We start from the raw sequence: 18,285 nt of genomic DNA, 5'->3' as shown, positions 1-18,285 counted from the left end.
TACAGTTTTTTTCTTTTTGTGAGATCTGTTTAAAATGATGCTGATACTGTGCTGCAGATACAAGGCATCAGGCAGCAAATCATAGGAATGGTTAGTGTTAGAGCTGAAATGACTGGTTGATTAGTCAAACAGCAGAAAAATAGTCAGCTATTTTGATAACCGACCAATTGCTTTTGGCTTTTGCTTTAGCAAATATGCCATACTTCTTCTCAAAAGTGATCATGTGCTGTTTTTTCTGTAAGATGAACATGTTTTGATTGTAGACTGTTGGACATTTTCCTCTTTTTTTATGTTATTGACCATAACCACTCAATTATCAGAATGACTGATAGTGAAAGTCATTGCTAGTTGCTGCCCTATAACTAATATACCTGCCCAGTGCTGCTAAAGCAGACTCAGGTGAAGTACTGCCACACTGCTTGAAGTAGCAGTAAAAGCCAAAGCTGACATAGCCTCATATTCAAAGTTTTATCTCTGTGTTTCATCCCTGTGTATAAAAATAGCACAACAGTGTCACTGCGGTTTGTGAGAGAAAAACCTAACCTATTTGGCCTGTTTGTTGCTATCGGTGTGGATATCTCAGGTTTAGGGTCATGAGATCTTCTGTGTTTGCTGCCAAGGGTAATTGTGCTTAAGTGGTATTGATCATGAAACGCAGGGATGCTTCAGCACAAGCTACAGCATGCTAGTGTAACTGCTGCAGCCCGATGTTTAATGTTATGGTATTCAGTGCATGAAGGTAGCTGCAACAACAGCATATTTATGCGTGAAGGGTTAGAAGGGTTGGGGTTAGTGTGCATGTCTTTCCTTCCATCACACATTCACGTGTGTGTGTGTGTTGGTGGGTGGGTTGATGTATTGCGAATGGGTCTGCCCTCCCGAGATCTCTGCATTCCGGTGGAATAGATGGGGGGAGATGAGTCATACATTAGGAAGAGCAGCAGGCACGCTCCCAACCCAGCTTCAGTGCCACAAATCTGTCTGTGAGTGTGTATGTGTGTGTGTGTGTGTGTGCACGAGGAATGTATGTGAGTGTGTCCAAGGGGATAGATTCAGAGCCAAAGGCATAGAGAGAGTGCAAGAGAAATAGTGACACCGTGACAGTGCTATTAGAGACAGATGATTGCAGCCCTGAGGGTGCTTGTAAAGGACATGTACATCAGTACCACACTGTAATTCTCATTTCTTTCATCTATTTTTTTTTATTCCCCGTGCCTCTCTAGTTCTGTTAACTCTGTCCTCACACACTTAACATGTCGCTCCCTGTGGGTGCTGCCAATTATTATACACAAGCTTTAAGCTGCTGTTTTAAGGTGTAATGGCTTTATTCTGAGAAACTTTGATGCATAATCGCTGGCTCTGCATTCAGAGGTCTTTTCTTTCTAATGCGCTCTTGTTTTGAAATTGGGCCTTTCCTTTCATTTCAAACACACATGGACGTTCAGGATGCAGCAAGGGGCCTTGTTCAACATGGCATGGTGTGAACCAACTGCCTTTTTTAGATTTTAAGAAACCTGCAGTATAAATATTAGTAGTATTGTTCTTGATAACCAAACTGGAAGAACTTACACTTTCATATGGGTGAAGATTTTTTAACAACCATTACTCCTAACAATCTACCTGTGCAAGTGAAGTCTTTGCAGCATTATAAGCAATGAATGTCATCATTGTGCATCTAGATCTGTCCACTGAACAATTTATCCCCCTCTGCAGATCCATCTGTCAATGTTCCATCTTGCAGATCAAGATAATGTCAGCTTAGTCACACGAAAAGCAGGCTGAGTGTAAATCTGTAAAAAGAAAAACGGGGAAGATTTTTGTCTTAAACACAGGTGTTATTATTATTAATGTGCAAGTTTTCCATTTTAACATTTCTTTAAACATTGGGATATTTTCTATGTTTTATATAGATATATAACTATATAACTATAAATGCCAAATAGGAGTTTAATGCGCTGATGGAGCTCTAAAAGTTGATTTAATGGATAAAAGTCGACAGTCCATCCTCACCAGAAAAACAACCATATGGGTCGACTGTGCAAGCAGGTTATCAAGACCAGAGACTGTATAAAACATGGACGTTGTCTCAGTGATGTCACCCATAGGTATCTGAAGAGTCATCGGCGGTGCCTGACTCTGCCAGGCTGCCCGCTAGTCCAAAAATGAGCAAAGAGGTGGAGCGTGGGTAGAGCTGTCACTCAAAGCAGTCATGCCCATAATTATGCATAACTTTGCTGGGTTTACCTGCCAGATTAGCCAGCACTACATTGCATGCAATACATTCATGCAGATCAATGGGAAAAAACAACAAAACAATGTTCTGCTCCCAAAAACAAAACACTGGAGTATTTCGTCATTGCATGAGAAGCAAAGTGCTGAAGACTTTCCTCCATCAAAAATATGTTTTTGCTCCTCTCCCAACACACATTAGGTTGTAAAAGTTGGGCACAACAATAAAAAGAACGTCTCTCACCAAGTGCCGCTTTCGTTCCCTTCATATGTAACAAGGAGGTGTTGAAAAGAATCGCGTCATTTGCGAAAGTAACATCGCTAGCAAGCAAGTCCGCATTTGGAGGAAGTTGGGGTGGATGGGTGGCTGCTCGTTCCCCATGTGAAGGTTGGAACTGAACACGAGCATGTTTGAAATAGAGTATGTGTCGTGGATGGCCAACATATAGTTGTCGAAGTTTTATCTAATGAGTTAAAAAATGATCAGCAGGACGGCACGCTGATGGAAGTAATTCACAGACATTTTCCTCGTCACCATCACCTGTCAGCAGATTCCACTTTGCATGCTGAGGAGGCCGTTTGCTTGAAACATCCGTGCATTAATAACTCATTTCACTGGGCTGCTGTCCTGCTGCTGCTGTTTTAAGGAGGGTTTCTGTTTTTGAGAATTCAGCACTCAGCTCCTGTGTGCATAGTAGAGCTGAGTCTGTTGATTCTTTATAACTAATTAAGCACAAATCGCAGCTACTTTACATCACTGCAGACCATTTTCCAAAGCATGCCGTGATGAAGTTCCGTCCTCCCTTCCACGCAGCCACGCAGTTTGATGCCTTTTGTGTTGTGACCTTTGCGTAGACGTCCTGACTCGCGCTGATGAGCCCGGACGTTAGATGAGGCTGATAGCACAGAGTAGTTTTATCTCTTATCTGTCTCCAGGCTTTGTATATCTGTATGCTAATTCTCTCTAATCTCAGGGTGCCTTTGATCGAGATGGACCTGTATGTGGTCACTGCTTTGTGTGTGTGTGTGTGTGTGTGGCTGTGTGTGTAAGGATGACATCATGCCACCCTCCCTGCCTATAACCACCAGTTGTACTTTATACTGGTGAGTCCCGATCCATGGCAGTGCGGATCCGGGATCCAGGTTTTCTCCAGCTGCTGTGTCGGAGTGGGGGTGGGACTGCACTGCAGCGAGAAGGAGGGATAGAGGGAGGCAGAGACAGATAGAGAGAGAGATGCTTGCCAATGTGGTACGGTGTTAAGAGATCCACAAAGCAGAGAGGAAGATCGAGGTGAAGAAGAGGAGAGGAAGCTGGTTTGCCTGACAAACTGTACGCAAACTCCGCATAGGTAACTACAGTAGGATGCATTTGTGTGCACGTTATACCTGTGTGGCGTCATTTGTGTGTGATCTTACACATGCATGAGTGTGGCAAGCTTTGAGTGATTAAGTCTCTGCTGAGCATCACAAACATAACCTTTCTTTTCCCTGATTTCCTCATAGATTGAAATCGAGCCACGTTTATGGTGCTTTTGAATTTTAAATGTAGTCCACCCCCTGAGTTAATCCGATTGTGGGCAAATTACACAGAATCGTGGTGTGTGTCTGAGTCAGTGCAAGACGAGCAGAGTCACAGAGTGTGATGTTGAGTATTGTACCGGGCTGTTTGTTGCTGCGTCTACGCTATGTCTGCGTTTCTTGGCCTGGCGTCTGTGCTACCTGACAGCCAGGTCGAGGAGGGAGCTAGAGGTGGCGTTGATGAACACACCCGTGTGTGTGTGTGTGTGTGTGTGTGTGTGCTCTGTATGGGAGGAGAAGGCTACCACAGGTGTATTTGCTTGTTTGCCTAAAACTAACATCTACTCCTGCTCTAATCTTCCTTCTCTCCACCTCCTGTCTCTCTGTTCACTGCAGTTCATGGCAGTTTGGTTATGTCTGTGTTGTTCTTGTGACCATTTAGAGAAGATCACTGCACTTACATCCAAGTACTGAAGTGCGTGAGGGCCAGAACTCAACGAGGAGGAGAAGTTGTAGCTTTTAGCCTTACTATCAAACTTTGCATTGGGCATAAGTATAGAAGATATTTATTCCAAGAAAAAGCATTCAACAAGAATGAGCCTGTCCGTCTCTGTGGTACCCCCGCCTGTGTTCATGTGTGTTGCATGAGTGCATTGCATTATGCATTATCATATCTGGTTTAGTACTACAAAGGGTGTGGTGGATGGATTGGCATTAATATTCTTTTGATGTGCCCGAAACACACCATACTTTCATTAACACCCCCTCCACACACCCCTCTTCTCCTCGCTCTCCCCCAGCATCAGCTTCCATTTGTTGCCATGGCAACTGCGTCTGATCTCCTCTACCCTGCCCCTCCATTTGAGCACCCTTCATGTCACCCCATTTCTTTCCCACACAAACACACACACACACATACAAACTCTCTCTCTCCCTCACACACACACACACACCAGAGAAACTCTTCTCTGTCTTCTGTCCTTCATCTCTCACCTTTCCCCTCACCATGAGCCCTTGTCGGAGAGGCAGCCACGCCCTCCCTCTCTGCTAGTTCTGCAGTTCTCTCCATCCTCCCTTCTTCTTTCATCCACCTCCTTTTTTTTCTCCGCTTCGTTGCACCCCTGCGATCCCCACCCCAAAACACACAACGACCCATTCTCCTCACTGCAGCCCTCTCTTCACGGCCTCACCTTTTGAATTATTCATGTGATGTCACTGGCCGCCGTGGTGACGCACCATCAGAGGGTGCAAACCTCTAATCAACATGCTGACCTTGTCGATGTTTTAACTTTCTGTGTGTGTAAGTGTGTGTGTGTGTGTGTGTGTGTGTGTGTGTGTGTGTGTGTGTTTTCTAGAGTTGGATGTGTTAGGGCTCACATATCATACATGGTATAACACCATTGTAGGACCTAGGTGTAATCATATGTGATGGTACATTTCATTATTGCAATCTCAAGCCAAATGGATTAGCTCTTTTCTAATCATGATTAGTGCGTGGAGAGCTGTTGGTTCGCGTGTGTGTCTGCGAATGTTTTATTGATCGGTCTGGAAAGGCCTTTTAGAAGCCACCAGGGCAAAGAAAGCGAGAGATTACAAGCCTTAAGATCAGTGTGTGGTGATTGGCTCTGACAAGCTGATATTACTTGTTAATGTTCATATTTTACTTTGTGTGGTGTTAAGTGCTGGTGGCGGGCATAAGATTCTAAAAGCATCTATTTGATTGCATTATATTCTGAGATATTGTGCTTATCTTAGAATAGTGTAGAAGCTATTCATATTCACATTCTAAGCTTTCATATGAGCAGCGTCATCTTTCTGATCACAGGGTTGGCAGTTCGATCCCCACCTCCTCCGCTCCACAAGACAAAACATTTTCTCCTGTTTTGTTTTTCCACAACATGAAAGTGCAGCACTGAAGCAGGGATGGAGGGAAAGCTGTAAAGAAACAGCAAACAGATGGCAGAAATGAGGAAAAAGAGAGCAGAACAGTAGCATCTATAGCTGTTATGTTTGTGTTTGAGTGCATCCATCAGGTCCACCCTCAGAGCCTCCTGCTTTGACTTGTCAGCCAGAGTCTGAACACTCTGTAGGCTGCTGACAATGTCCTTGATCTGCCCAAAGTAGACTTCATTCAGTGTGGAGCAATCTTGTTCTCCATATCTTTAATCATCTCATTTTTTTCCATCTGGCTTGTAAGGCTGCCGCCCAGGTTAATGATACCAGTGCCGATCATGGTTGGCAAGACACTGAACCCTGGTCTGCTCCGGGGAGGGTTGCATCAGAGGGGGTATCCAGCATTAAACCCCATCCCAAATCCCAAAATTTCCATGGCAGGCCCCGCCCGGCCCAGTTTGCCAGCTGTGGCGATCTGATGTGGCAACCATTAACAGAAAACTGCCCAAACAGGAAGATATTCTGAGCTGTTTGTGTTACTTCCTTTCTTCCTGTATGCATGTAAGATTTCATTGAGCTGAATCAACACCAAAACTTCACAAAGGTAGTATTTTTTGCAGCGCAAATACATTGGATTGCTCTGAATGGATATGATGCCATTAAAGCCATTGAGGCCTTTTATCAGCGACAACCCAGCCTTCAGTTCATATTAAAGGTGTTTATGGGTAGCATTGCGTTATTTTAACTGGAAACATGGTGCCTTGTGAGAAACGCTCCTTCACTGTCCCTAAAAAAATCAGAGAGAAGAGAGGTTTGTTGGCTCTTTGCTCCACAGCAGCATTGTATGCAAAGCAGCTAGTTCTACTCCCAACACAGAGCCTATTAGTATTCACAAACGAGCCTCTGCAGTGATCAACACATGTTGAGGCATACAGGAGAGAGATGACTAGTATTCATAGTCATATTCTGTATCCACAAGACTGTTGTTATCAGTATTCTGCTCACTGTACTTTAACGCTGTCAGGCACCTCTTTCCCCACCATGCCTGCATGCATCTGTCTCGCCACCTATTCTGCACACCCCCACGCACATGCAAATTCAAACACACTCGCACATCCACACCAGTTTCAAGGTGGGAAGTGATTGATTGCAGATCGTCTTATTCCTGCAAAAACAGGCTGACTGGTGCCTAATCAGGCTGGTGATGCTGAGCCACAGCTCAGTTCGAGCACACGTATGCGTGCATATGGACCGCATGAGCACCTCATCCTGAATCTGTATGTAGATGCGGTGTGTGTACCTAACCTGCAGAGCCTGTTCTCAACACACACAAGCACACAGTATATGCACACAATGCAAGTGTCTGAGGGAGGTCTGGTCAGATGATGAATACGAAGAAGACTCAGATAGCTCTGAGCTCTATTCCTGGAAGCACAATCAATAGTGTACACACACACACTTGTACACACACGCACACTTGTATTGGACCCATCAAAATGGAATAAAGAGAGTAAATTACATTAGAAGCCATGTCCAGATGCTCAGAAACCCATCATCTAAGATAACATGATTCATTAAATAAACGCGCACACACACACACACACACAGAGAAAGAGCAGTGCTGTAGTTAGTCATCCCTTGTTCATATTTTGCTGCAGGATCATCCAAACAGCAGTTCCATCTGGGTGTGGCGGAGCTGTGTAGCAACAGAGTAGCCATGCATGTAAAGTCTAGCTCTGTCTGCACACATACACACACACACACACACACACACAGCAGCTCTGCAGAAAGTGCTAAAGACAGTTGATTCCTGTTTTGGCATGGGTCCAGGTCTGTGCTGGAGTGGAGCGTGTCTAAAGATGTTTGTTTTTAAGCAGGGTTTATGTCTTTATCTTTACCGAACTGAAGGTGTTGGAGGGATTTTTTTTATCATCTTGTTCGCTGCCTGCAGTTTCTTCTTCTCTTATCTTCTCTGCAGATATCTGTGTGTGTGTTAGTGTGTGTGTGTGTGTGTGTGCATGCATGCATGTGCAGTGTGTGTGAGAATAGCCAATGAGATTCATCTTTTAACTGTGTTTGGTCAAAGATGTAAGAAAGCGTTTCAGCACCAAGCAGCTTTTAGCATGATAATGGGAGCCTGCATTAGACGAGCAATGTTTCCATACACTCAATGATTGTAAGCGGATTTAACACCTATGTCATTTTTAATGAATGCCACTGGGCCAAGTCAGCCCTGAGAGAACAACAACTCTCCACTCAACATTTTTCAGCTCCAAATAACTGTCGGTAAAAATCCATAGTTGCCAACACTGGAAATTATGCTGTGTGTAGCCTACAAACAGCCTATATACGCCAATAACAGACCTCAGTTCATCCAAAGACAGGCAGCAAATCTGCAATCAAAATGTGTTTTAAACATGTGAGGATAGTGAAGGCACAAACTTTTCCTGTTATCACAATCACAGCTTTTTTCTATTTCTGTCACTTCATCGCAGTGTTAGAAATAGGTTACTTCCTGGAGTTGAACACATTGGAGCATCAGTCTGGCTTTGAGCACGACAAACATGACCAGGATGTTTGCTCAAGCTGCACAGTAGAAATTATATAAAACCTCGCGTGGACTTGTGTACACACTAAGACTTTCCACAGGGCTGCGACAGCTTGAATGAGTAGCATGAGCAGCGGCTTGTGATTATATCAAACACTGAGCAAATACCTTGTTTCCCTCTCTGTGTATCCTCCTCTGCTCGTCTTCACTTTCTTCCCTCCCACATTTGTCCAGATTCATATCCTCACTGGGTGTGTTGGACTTGCCGAGTATTGGCTCGGAAATTTGTGTCTGCTAGAGTTTTTTAGTGTAAGCTCAGTTTGTGTGTGTGCTTGCTGAGAGTGCACCTTGGATTTCGAGCATTCAGAGGAAGTGAGTTGTGTGTGTGTGTGTGTGTGTGTGAGTTCATCTTTATTGTGTGTTCTGGATAATCAGTGCTGATGCTTTCTCTTCAAAAACTGCTGCGGCCAGTGCTTAAGATCCCCGGTTTCCCCTTGCGCTCTCTCTGCCCCCCCATATTCTCTCAATAGCAATTAAACGTGCGGGCATGGTTCCACGTACGCTAGCATCACATTGCATTGGTTTGTCTTTAAACAATACCAAGACGAGCCCATTAAAACACTCCAGTGACACCAGCTTCTCTCCAACTCTGCGTCTCTGCACAGAAACCGGACACATAGACCCAGTCCTCATCGAGCGTTACAACACCCCAGGCTTCATCGGGTGTCTGTCGCGGGTGCAGTTCAACGCAGTCGCCCCCCTCAAGTCTGCACTGAGAACCGCCGCAGGGGTCCAGGCCACGCCGACGGCCGCTCCGCCAGACAGACAGCCTGCAGCCGCCTCGCCGGTGTCTTACCAGGGCAAACTGGTGGAGTCCAACTGTGGGGCGTCACCTCTCACCATCCCACCAATGTCTGCCGCAACAGATCCCTGGCATCTGGACAACACAGGTGAGGATTACTGCAAAGTAGAAGTCATGATTTAGTAATGAGTAATGACTCCCTACAGTAACAGCACACGCCTGACATTTGCAAATGAAATGTGTTTCTGTTTTGAATCAACTCAACGTGCACGTACAAACTCAGAAATCGGACCCCTCCATACCTACATTGTCTAACTCTTCCTCTATCTGGCACATGTATGCTTACATGTCCACACACACAGACACACACACAGACACACACACTACTCTTGTGTCTAATGTTGCGTTCCACACCGGTGTGCAGTATATCAGAGTGTGGATGCAGCGGTTTTCCTCAGGCATGTTGCCAACTGTCCCTTTGGGCATGTTGAGCTATCGGAGATCGATCCAGTCCATCGACCTGGACTCCGGGTCCAAACTCACAGTCAGCTCGCTGCCATCCTTCCACAGAAAGATTAGTATTTATTCTGCTTTACACTTTCTATAAATGGATCCTATCTATAATTCATGCAGCCCTCCCTCAGTCCCTCACTTACAATGATCACTGTCTGTCTACCCATTGATTTTTTTTAATTTGTTCTTTGTTTTTTTATTATTATTATTATTGGTGCTTTCCTCTCTGCACTATTCCCTTGTTTCTCATATTTTCAGACATGATGAATTCTTGACATTATATCCAAGCACATCCAGGCCGCTAACAGACTATAATTAGTCTGATTGCTCTCCCCTCTTCTCTCGCCTCCTGTTTTCAGCCCCTTTTCTCTTCTCAGCCTCCTCCTCTCCTCCTTACTCACCCTCTTTACTTCTCTGAAAAACGATGCAGTCAGCAGCAGATATAGCCGACAGCTCATTCCAGGGTGAAGCCGCTTGTGGGAGTGCGTGCGTGTATGCGGGCTGTTGTGTGCTGTGAGGTTTGATGAGGCATGTCTGCAGCTCTGCTCATGCTTTTACACTTATGCTTGTATGTGTTAAGACAAAATAGACAAATTAAAAGCGATTACTGGGCATCTTGTTGTCCTTTTCACCCACCACCTCCTCTGCTTATTTCTCTCATTTTCGCTGCTCATCTACAAATTCAGGGAGAATCAGAACAATTACATGATTGCTGTTGACAGAGAATTATAGCAGACAGGCAGAAGCGGTTATCAGCCTCTTCACCTGTCATGGATTTTTAATGAAATACTTCAAACAGTACAGCAATGCAATAAATACTTGCCGTCCCCTCAGGGTGCTTAGAACTGGTGTATCCATCCAGTTGGCTGTCTGATGTATGTCTGCAGTGAAACTGGAGCCAGTATAGAAGAAACCAAGCAATGTCTGTCCTCCTCTGGTAGTGCTGTACATTATGCACTCTAGGTTTGTGTTGAAAAGCAAAACTTTGTGGTTATAATTCAGCATCAGTTCTGCATGAAATTATTCCGTGTGACATTTTACTGCTGAAAAAAGACCAAAGGTTCTGTTTTTGCTGCGAGCCAGACTGAGACATTTTCCTGACCTTGAAATGCAATTTATCTACCGGTTTGGTATTTTCGTATGTGCTTAAATATTCTAGTATATTACTAGAATGAACATAAAATGTCTTAGACATTCCTTCAGTCTATTTATGTGAGTGTATGGTTTGAATGCGTTTCTCTTCTCGCTGTATTCAGATGCAGAGTTCCCCTTCAATGAGGAGAGGGTGATTCCTGATGGAGTCAACAGAGACTCAGCCATCATTGGAGGTAAAGGCTCATAATATATTTGAATTTGAAGTGCAGGGAGGTGAATTTATGTAACATGCTCAAAAACAACACAAATCACAATTAATTTGGCCCACATTGCTGGTTAGTGTTGTGTTGAAAAGCAGAGTAAGATGTACATGGTTTTCTTGATTAATCAATTCATTATATTTTGTATTTGTATTTTTTTTGTATTCTAAGGTGACATACTCAAATATTCAAATTAACACAAAAAATATTCAGTTTACTGTCATATATGGCAAAGAAAAGCAACAGATTTGAGGAGCTGGAAACGGGGAAACAATTAATCAGATGCATTTTCTGTTAATTGAATCATTGCTTCAGCTCTGCACTGAAACCTTGCTCCAGAGCTGGTGGAAGCAAAGTAGTAGCAGTGGTTGAAAATACACAATAACGCTTGTTTTTTGTGTATATGATGTGTGCGTCCTCTGCAGGTATCATTGCGGTGGTGATCTTCACCATCTTATGCACTCTGGTGTTCCTGATCCGCTACATGTTCCGTCATAAAGGCACCTACCACACCAACGAGGCCAAGGGCAGCGGAGAGGCGCCCGGGGAGTCAGCGGACACGGCCATCATTGGAACCGACAACCCAGAAACCATCGACGAATCAAAGAAGGAGTGGTTCATTTAACGCCCAATGACGGGACTTTGAGGGAGGAAGTGATTCGTCAGACCGCCAGTTCCCACAGAGATGGAGCAGGTTCAATTGGCCAATCACGGGGGAGATGAAGGAAAGGCCATTCAATAGGACAACAATCTCCCAGAGAGGGCAGGGACGCGGGGAGACATGTACAGAAATCTTTTTGTTTGTTTGTTTGTTTTGTTTTTTTTATATATATATCCAGAGTATTAGAGAGAGAAGAGGGACAGTTATGCAGCGGTGCACAGCTGTAACAGACTGTACATGTATATACTAACCGGCTTGTCCTTCTTTGTATTGTGCTTGGGAGTTTTCAGGAGTCCTTTGAATACTGTATATGACAAATAATTGTACTTACCGGGTCGTGTGATAGCACAGATTTATTGCCAGTCTTTGTTGCATTTTGATTTTATTTTTTAACAAAAATCTTATATCAAAATCGATCAAATCAACATGCCAAACCCCTTTTTTTTTTTTTAATCAGGCTGCAGTTGCACCAGTCTGTCAGCACTCATATCTGTCATATGACATGCCACCTATATTGTGGTAATATAGAGTTGAATATGGATGCCAAAAGTCACTTTGTAAATACAATATTTTGATTGTTTTTTTCTTTTTGTCAAAGATTTATTCAGATTCCAATACGTACAGTTATGAGAAGTTCCAGATCTATATTACAATGATATCATACGTCTGTCCATTGCATTATATATATGTATGAAATATAGAGTTTTATGTTGAAATCTTCTGACATTCGATTGTATGGGACATTCCTTTCTGAGGAGGTGCAGAGAGGGCTTTCTCGGAGCATGATGGGAAATCATGACACTCCATGTTGGTTTAACTCGGCACGGCAGCTTTCTTTTCATTTGGAATGGGTGAAACCGTCAGCCTTTACTCATTCAGACTTGAGTAGTCGGTTTGTTTCTTTGCCAAACACTTGAGTCTTACGCCATGTTACCGATCAGCTCAGATATTTGCGTTAAATGTTTGACTATGATTTGAGGACCTTTCTCTGTATTTTTACATCGTACACTGACGTTGGGCTGTGGGTTTAGTGTGTGCATGCACTGGTGCGTATTATGTGTAGGTCAGATGAATATGATTTGTTATATCGGACAGAACGAGTGCCAGAAAAGATGATTTGTTTGATGCACTCCATGAACTCCATGCATTAACTGGGCGAAGCAGCATAAAACAAAACAAAGAAAACACCTAATATTTGTTTAAGATCTGGAAGAGGTTAAGATGATAATTGGCTTACTAATCCGTTGTGCCTTCAAGGTGTTGAGCCATGTCGCCTTGCCTGAACTACTTAGCACAAACTTACTACAAAAACTTTACTGCTGCTGCGTGAATTCTCATTAATCAGAGTTTTCAGGTGTTTTTGTGTTTCCTGATTTATGTGGTGCTATATTTAATTACCCATGAATCTTAGCCACAATTGAACTCAGAATGCTCGGGTCAAAAAAAAAAATCCAGCAAATTTCTTTCAAATCCTAAAATAAGTCTGACTTTTTCAAGCATAGCTGTGTAGGTTCCTATGCAGCAGGAGCTGCTGCACTGATGCATAGGAGAGCTGCTCGCCATACAGCAACAGGTCTACACCTACGCTCTGCGACGCATATACACACGCGAACATGCATGTTTGATAGAGCATGAGTCAAGGTTGTTCGATCAATTACAAGAGCAACAGAATGAGGAGGCTGCTGCTTTGTCAACACTGAATTGCGCTTCACTCGGCAGTGCCACTGTTGTCCAACATGCTTTCAAAAGATGTATATTTTCTAACCATGTTGTTTTTCCTGTTGGATATGTTTACCTTTACCGTAGCATTTACAGAACAACGTGTTCCAGTTGAAACCAGCTGCCAATTTTGTTATTTCGTTGTGAACTTGCTTTTTGCGTGTCTGTTTGGTGAAACTGCTGCCATGTCACCCTGTTACATGAATGATTTTGTACGTCCTCGTCGCCTCATGGTCGAGTGCTAACTGCAGATCACGTTATCAGAGACATGAGGACAGCTGGTGTTCTCAGCCTGCCTTCTACTGCGGCCTCAAAGAAGACTTTCTCTGCCCACACATCGCATCCATGAAGGCAAACAAGTGACTTTCCTTTTTTTAACTATATTACTCAGACTATACATAAACAGGCACACTTGATATGTGGTTTGAACATAACGACGATGGTGACGGATTATCAGCTCCAACAGACAAAACCGTCATAACCCATATGTTTTGCTTTCAGTTCTGTTAAGTTCAATAAAGAGTGTTTGATCTTTAATGTCAGTCTTTTTCTGTACATCACTTTCATGTTGGCTTGTCTTCAGACAGCACACATTATGAAGGACATCTTGAGCCTTATACCATGTAATAATCATGACATCAGGCCCTTGAGCCTGACTTGTGGCTCACAGCTACGTTTACAATTTAATTAAGTGAGAATGCCATGATAAAAAGGATAATTAAGAAATGATGAGATGCCGTAAATCATTTATTTTGAAGGATGAGTCAAAAACAAGTCCTATTTTGAAAAATAGGCACTCCGTGATTGTGTAGATGTACAGTTTTTTTTTATTTGTGTGTGTGTGTGTGGGGGGGGGGGGGGTCCACGCTCCACCTGGGCAGACAGATCACAACAGCAGCAACACACTTAAAGCAGTGGGTCAAAAAGCCAAGGTCAGCCCTATTCACACAACTGTCACTATTTTTATGAAGCAGGCCTAGTTTGCAGGCCTGAAATCTAGAAGAAGAGAAGGTAAAGAGGGTGACGTGAGAGAAGGAGGGACACTGAGTCAGAGGGAATGAATCACAACTATATTTATTCTCTCATGAGTCACTTTATAAAGCAATTTTATTTATACTGAGTTAAATGTCAGTCCTTGCTCCATTTATCACATCTATCTCTTTCTCTTATAAGCCTGTTGAGAGCAGCTTGTTTTTTTAATTAAAAAAAACAAGTTTAAGTTATATCAACAGCTCACTTTGTGTTTTCAGACCTTAACCTTGTACTTTGCTGTTGCCATCTAAAGATATTGTCATTGACTGATGCTGGACAGTACAATGTAATGTGAAGGTCTCTCTGTGGTGATAGGCTGCCCCCTTGTGGTGGGGTCGTGCAGCTTCTCTTAGGCATGCTGAAGGAAAACTTCAGTGCAATTCAAACGACTTTATGTATCCCTGTAAAGGGTACATGTATGCAACTGATCACTACTGTCACCAACACAATAGATATGAGAGGAAAGACAAAACACTTATCATGATACTAAAAACAATCAAATGTTACAAGCTTAAAGCCTATATATGAAAAGAGCATAGCAAACAACTGTTGCTACGTGCTCTGCTACGTTCAATACGCTAATTGATTTCTTTATTATACGTTAGTCACATAAATTAGTTAATCCACTCCAATAACCTTAAAGAGCGGGTGACACGTGCTTACAATCACATTTCAAAGTTTCGCCATCTACTTCGTGGTCCTTGTGGGGCCTACATTACCCATAATGCCACTCTATCCCCGACAGACTGGCCGAGTTTCATGCTACTAGCGACTAATGCTAATGTAGCCTCGAGCTGCTAACCTCAGGCAGAGATGGTGGGCGGGCTACAGAGGCCCGGTAACTCCTCACACACACATTTTATTCATTTTCAAACTTGTAGTCAAACGACGTGACTTTAAGAAGCTGCCTCAGGAGCCACAAAAGGCTTTATATAACTGCCTTTACATTGCCTGAGCAGAAGTAGCCTCTACCAGACCTGGAAACAGGTAAAGTCTAATGAATACCCATTTAATACTATTGACTGTAACTTGATAAGACCAGTCTAAAAGAAGCCGACACTATCTTCTTATTTCCAGAGTAGAACAAAGACATTTTTAAACTCTCGTCATTGTTTTCTTACAATTATTATTGTTGTTGTTGTGGTTGTGATTGTATTGTATTGATCTGTCTTGTAGATGTTCTTATACCAAGAAGGAATCATTCTGAACACTGAAGCACGTATTTTTTCTGTTTATTGGTTTATTTCAACAAAAGATAAAACACTACAAAAGAAAATCAACAGTTACCAAACAAAGACGCGCTTATACAAAAAGTAAACCGGCAGCTTTCACAGTCTCATGAATTCTTCCCGTTTGTCTCACTGTCAGCCCTTCGTCGTTCCGGTCTGATGCCACAGTTAATGCGCAGGTTGGAGAGAATGAGGTCTGAATTAGGATCAGGGTTGGTTTTTGGTGCACAGCAGGGGTTGGAGTAAAATGCTTGGGTGTCGTTGTCTCAGGTGCAACGTTGTGATGCTGTAAACGTCTCAGTGAATGCGAGAAAACAAGACTCTACTGAGATGAAAGCCTGGGACTTCAGGGAGCGAGGGATGAAGGGTGGCGGGGGACTCTTCAGTTTTCGGGACACTCAGCTGCAACAACACACATGGGGAGGCCAGTGAGCAAAGCTCTGAACCGGTTTCAGAAACAGTTGATATGACTCAGTGACATACCATTCTTGGGCAAGATGACAGCGTTCTCAGCATCTATGCCAGTCTGAATGGAGAACTGGGTGAACTTCTCCTGCAGGGTGGCACTTGCCTGTGGAGTGCGACCTGCAAACGCAGAATGGGTTGCTTTAACTTTCACCAAATCCTGAATCCACCATTTCAACACACAATGCACTGGCTGCTGTGGCATGACTGATGAATGACTTACTGTAAAGCTTGTTGAGGACCTCAGACACACCCTCCTTTGTCTTGATAGTGTGGACCACGGCGTAGTCATCATACACAACATCAACAATGCGCATGTCGTTGTCATTGTTCCAAACTGGGGAAAGCAGAAATGGACAGGTCAGGCTGTTGAGTCTGTGCGTTTGTGTCCCTTTGTGTGTTTGTGTTTGCGTGTGCTCTGCTCACCCTGGCTGTGGAAGGTGAAGCGTCCAGGGGTGTCAGTTTTCCTTGCGAGGTGAGTCATTCTCCAGCAGGTACCGTCAGCACTAAAAGAGAACCGGATCAGTTTAGTTATCATTTGTTGTACAGGAGAATCACCAGGATACGTTGATTTTTTTTTTTTAAGTATAATTGCATATTAATCACTCACTTCAGGTTGGCATAGGAGATGTCCAGGTCCTCTCCAGCAGTTGGTGCTAACATGGCAGTGCCCATCTTCATCCCTGCCTTGTGGTTCACGAACCACTGAGCGTTAGTGGCAAAGCCAACAAGGTACCACTTGCCTGCCATCTAAAAGAAAGAAAGAAGGTGGGGAATGAACAGTTAGAGATTCTGAACAGCCACACATGCATGACAACACTCCTATCTTCCTCATTCTTAAAACTAAAGTTTGTTCCATGAAGTGATTGCAGTAAACAAATCATCCAACCACATATGCTAAAACTCCTGCAGTGGTAATACCTCTGCGTCTCTCTTACCCTCTGTAGGTCGAAGTCTTTTACAGGCATGACATCAGTGCAGGAAGCCAGCGTGCACATCAGTGCGGCCAGCATCTTCAGCAGTGTGCTCCTCATGGTGTCTCTGTAGAGTTCTGGGCTTCTCCAGCGGTGAGTAGAGTATCAGGACGAGGTAAGGGGAAAGGCAACCGGGGGCTCCTTATATCCTGCAGAGTCCTGCTCCTCCTTCTCACTCTTCCCTCCCTCCCCCTGCTAGCTTCTGCATTACAAAAACTCTTTTAACCTCACCCACTGCCATGCAAATCACTGCCGTTACACAAGTGGCACGTGTGGATGGAGAAGGGGGGAGGTGAGGAGAGAAGAAAAGGGAGAGTTGGTATATAATAGGGTTCTTATAACACCTCTGCCCTCCCTTGCATGCCTGGACTATTAACAGCTGTTTGGTAACAGTGTAAATTTCTTCACCATATGGCATGTGAGAAAGATCCAAAAAGACACACCACATACACAACAAGAAAGAAAAGATTAGAGGCACTTCTTGCTGAGATTCAGCAGCATACATCTAGAGCCAATAAACCGCACTTATTTAAGATAAGAATTAGAGTTTGTTGTGAATATAGATTCTCTTGAAGCGAACCGCATTGCCAGCGGTGTTGATGCAATGATATTAAAGAGCGGCACAGTGAAAAAAGTTCCCTATTTCTCATAAAAAGCTCTGCCAGTGTTGAATGCACTGACTGGATTGTTCCTTGTGGTTCACTGAGTGTTAATAGTTTCATAAAACTTTCATAAGGAGTTCAACAGAGATGCCTTTCACTCTTTTCAGTTTTGTAACAACACAGTAAGAAGGAGAGGTGGATGAACTGTGTCATCTTGCATTATGCTAAATGCTGCAGAAATCTCTGCTATATATGATAAATAATACCCCCTAAAACAACCCCTGTGTCGAAGAATTTGTCTCATTTACATTGAGTAAGTGCGCAATGTGCTGATCGGCTGTGAATTGTTCATTTGCAGACATGTATTGATGGACTTATCAGAGGTCCCTTTGTTACGAGACAAGACAGGCACCGACTTGCAGTCAGCTGGTTATGTAACAAACACACACACACACACACACACACACACACACAGAGGTGCTGGGTGGAGCTTGGGGCAGTGTTGAAAAGCACATTTGGTAGCCTAGTTTTATAACTAAACTCTCCCAACTCCTTAAGGGCTCTACATCTGGGCTACATTAACTCCACCCCCAGCCCCCACACCCCTATTTTTGTGTCCTCACGCACACACCCAGAAAGAATGCATGCACACAGACATGCACCCTGAATGTTAAATCTCAGACTGAAAAGATAGGATGAAGTGAACATGATAATTAATTGCATGGCATCTCACCACAGAATCAGC

At 43.5% G+C, this 18,285-nt stretch overlaps 2 protein-coding genes across 2 annotated transcripts in view; one reads left to right on the top strand and one right to left on the bottom strand.

Moving 5' to 3' along the window:
- cntnap2a (contactin associated protein 2a) overlaps window positions 1-11,845 on the top strand; it is a 314,113-nt gene extending 302,268 nt beyond the window's left edge. Inside the window, exons 24-26 of the mRNA XM_041961168.1 lie at window positions 8,854-9,138; window positions 10,760-10,831; window positions 11,284-11,845. Coding sequence (XP_041817102.1) covers window positions 8,854-9,138; window positions 10,760-10,831; window positions 11,284-11,483 — 557 coding nt within the window. The 3' untranslated portion in view covers window positions 11,484-11,845. The remainder of the gene's footprint in view (window positions 1-8,853; window positions 9,139-10,759; window positions 10,832-11,283) is intronic.
- A 3,641-nt stretch (window positions 11,846-15,486) lies between these two features.
- ptgdsb.1 (prostaglandin D2 synthase b, tandem duplicate 1) lies at window positions 15,487-17,069 on the bottom strand. Its single transcript, XM_041961534.1, has 6 exons — window positions 16,903-17,069; window positions 16,575-16,714; window positions 16,391-16,470; window positions 16,188-16,301; window positions 15,983-16,084; window positions 15,487-15,901 (listed from the first exon to the last, which is right to left on the bottom strand). Exons 1-6 carry the CDS (start codon window positions 16,996-16,998, stop codon window positions 15,882-15,884), a joined length of 552 nt encoding a protein of 183 aa, XP_041817468.1. The 5' UTR covers window positions 16,999-17,069; the 3' UTR covers window positions 15,487-15,881.
- Between the last annotated feature and the right edge of the window lie 1,216 nt (window positions 17,070-18,285).

Source organism: Chelmon rostratus, chromosome 20 (assembly GCF_017976325.1).
Source record: "Chelmon rostratus isolate fCheRos1 chromosome 20, fCheRos1.pri, whole genome shotgun sequence".
Taxonomy (NCBI): Eukaryota; Metazoa; Chordata; class Actinopteri; order Chaetodontiformes; family Chaetodontidae; genus Chelmon; species Chelmon rostratus.
The sequence above is the reverse complement of the archived record's forward strand: the minus strand, read 5'-3'. Positions and strand labels throughout refer to the sequence as shown.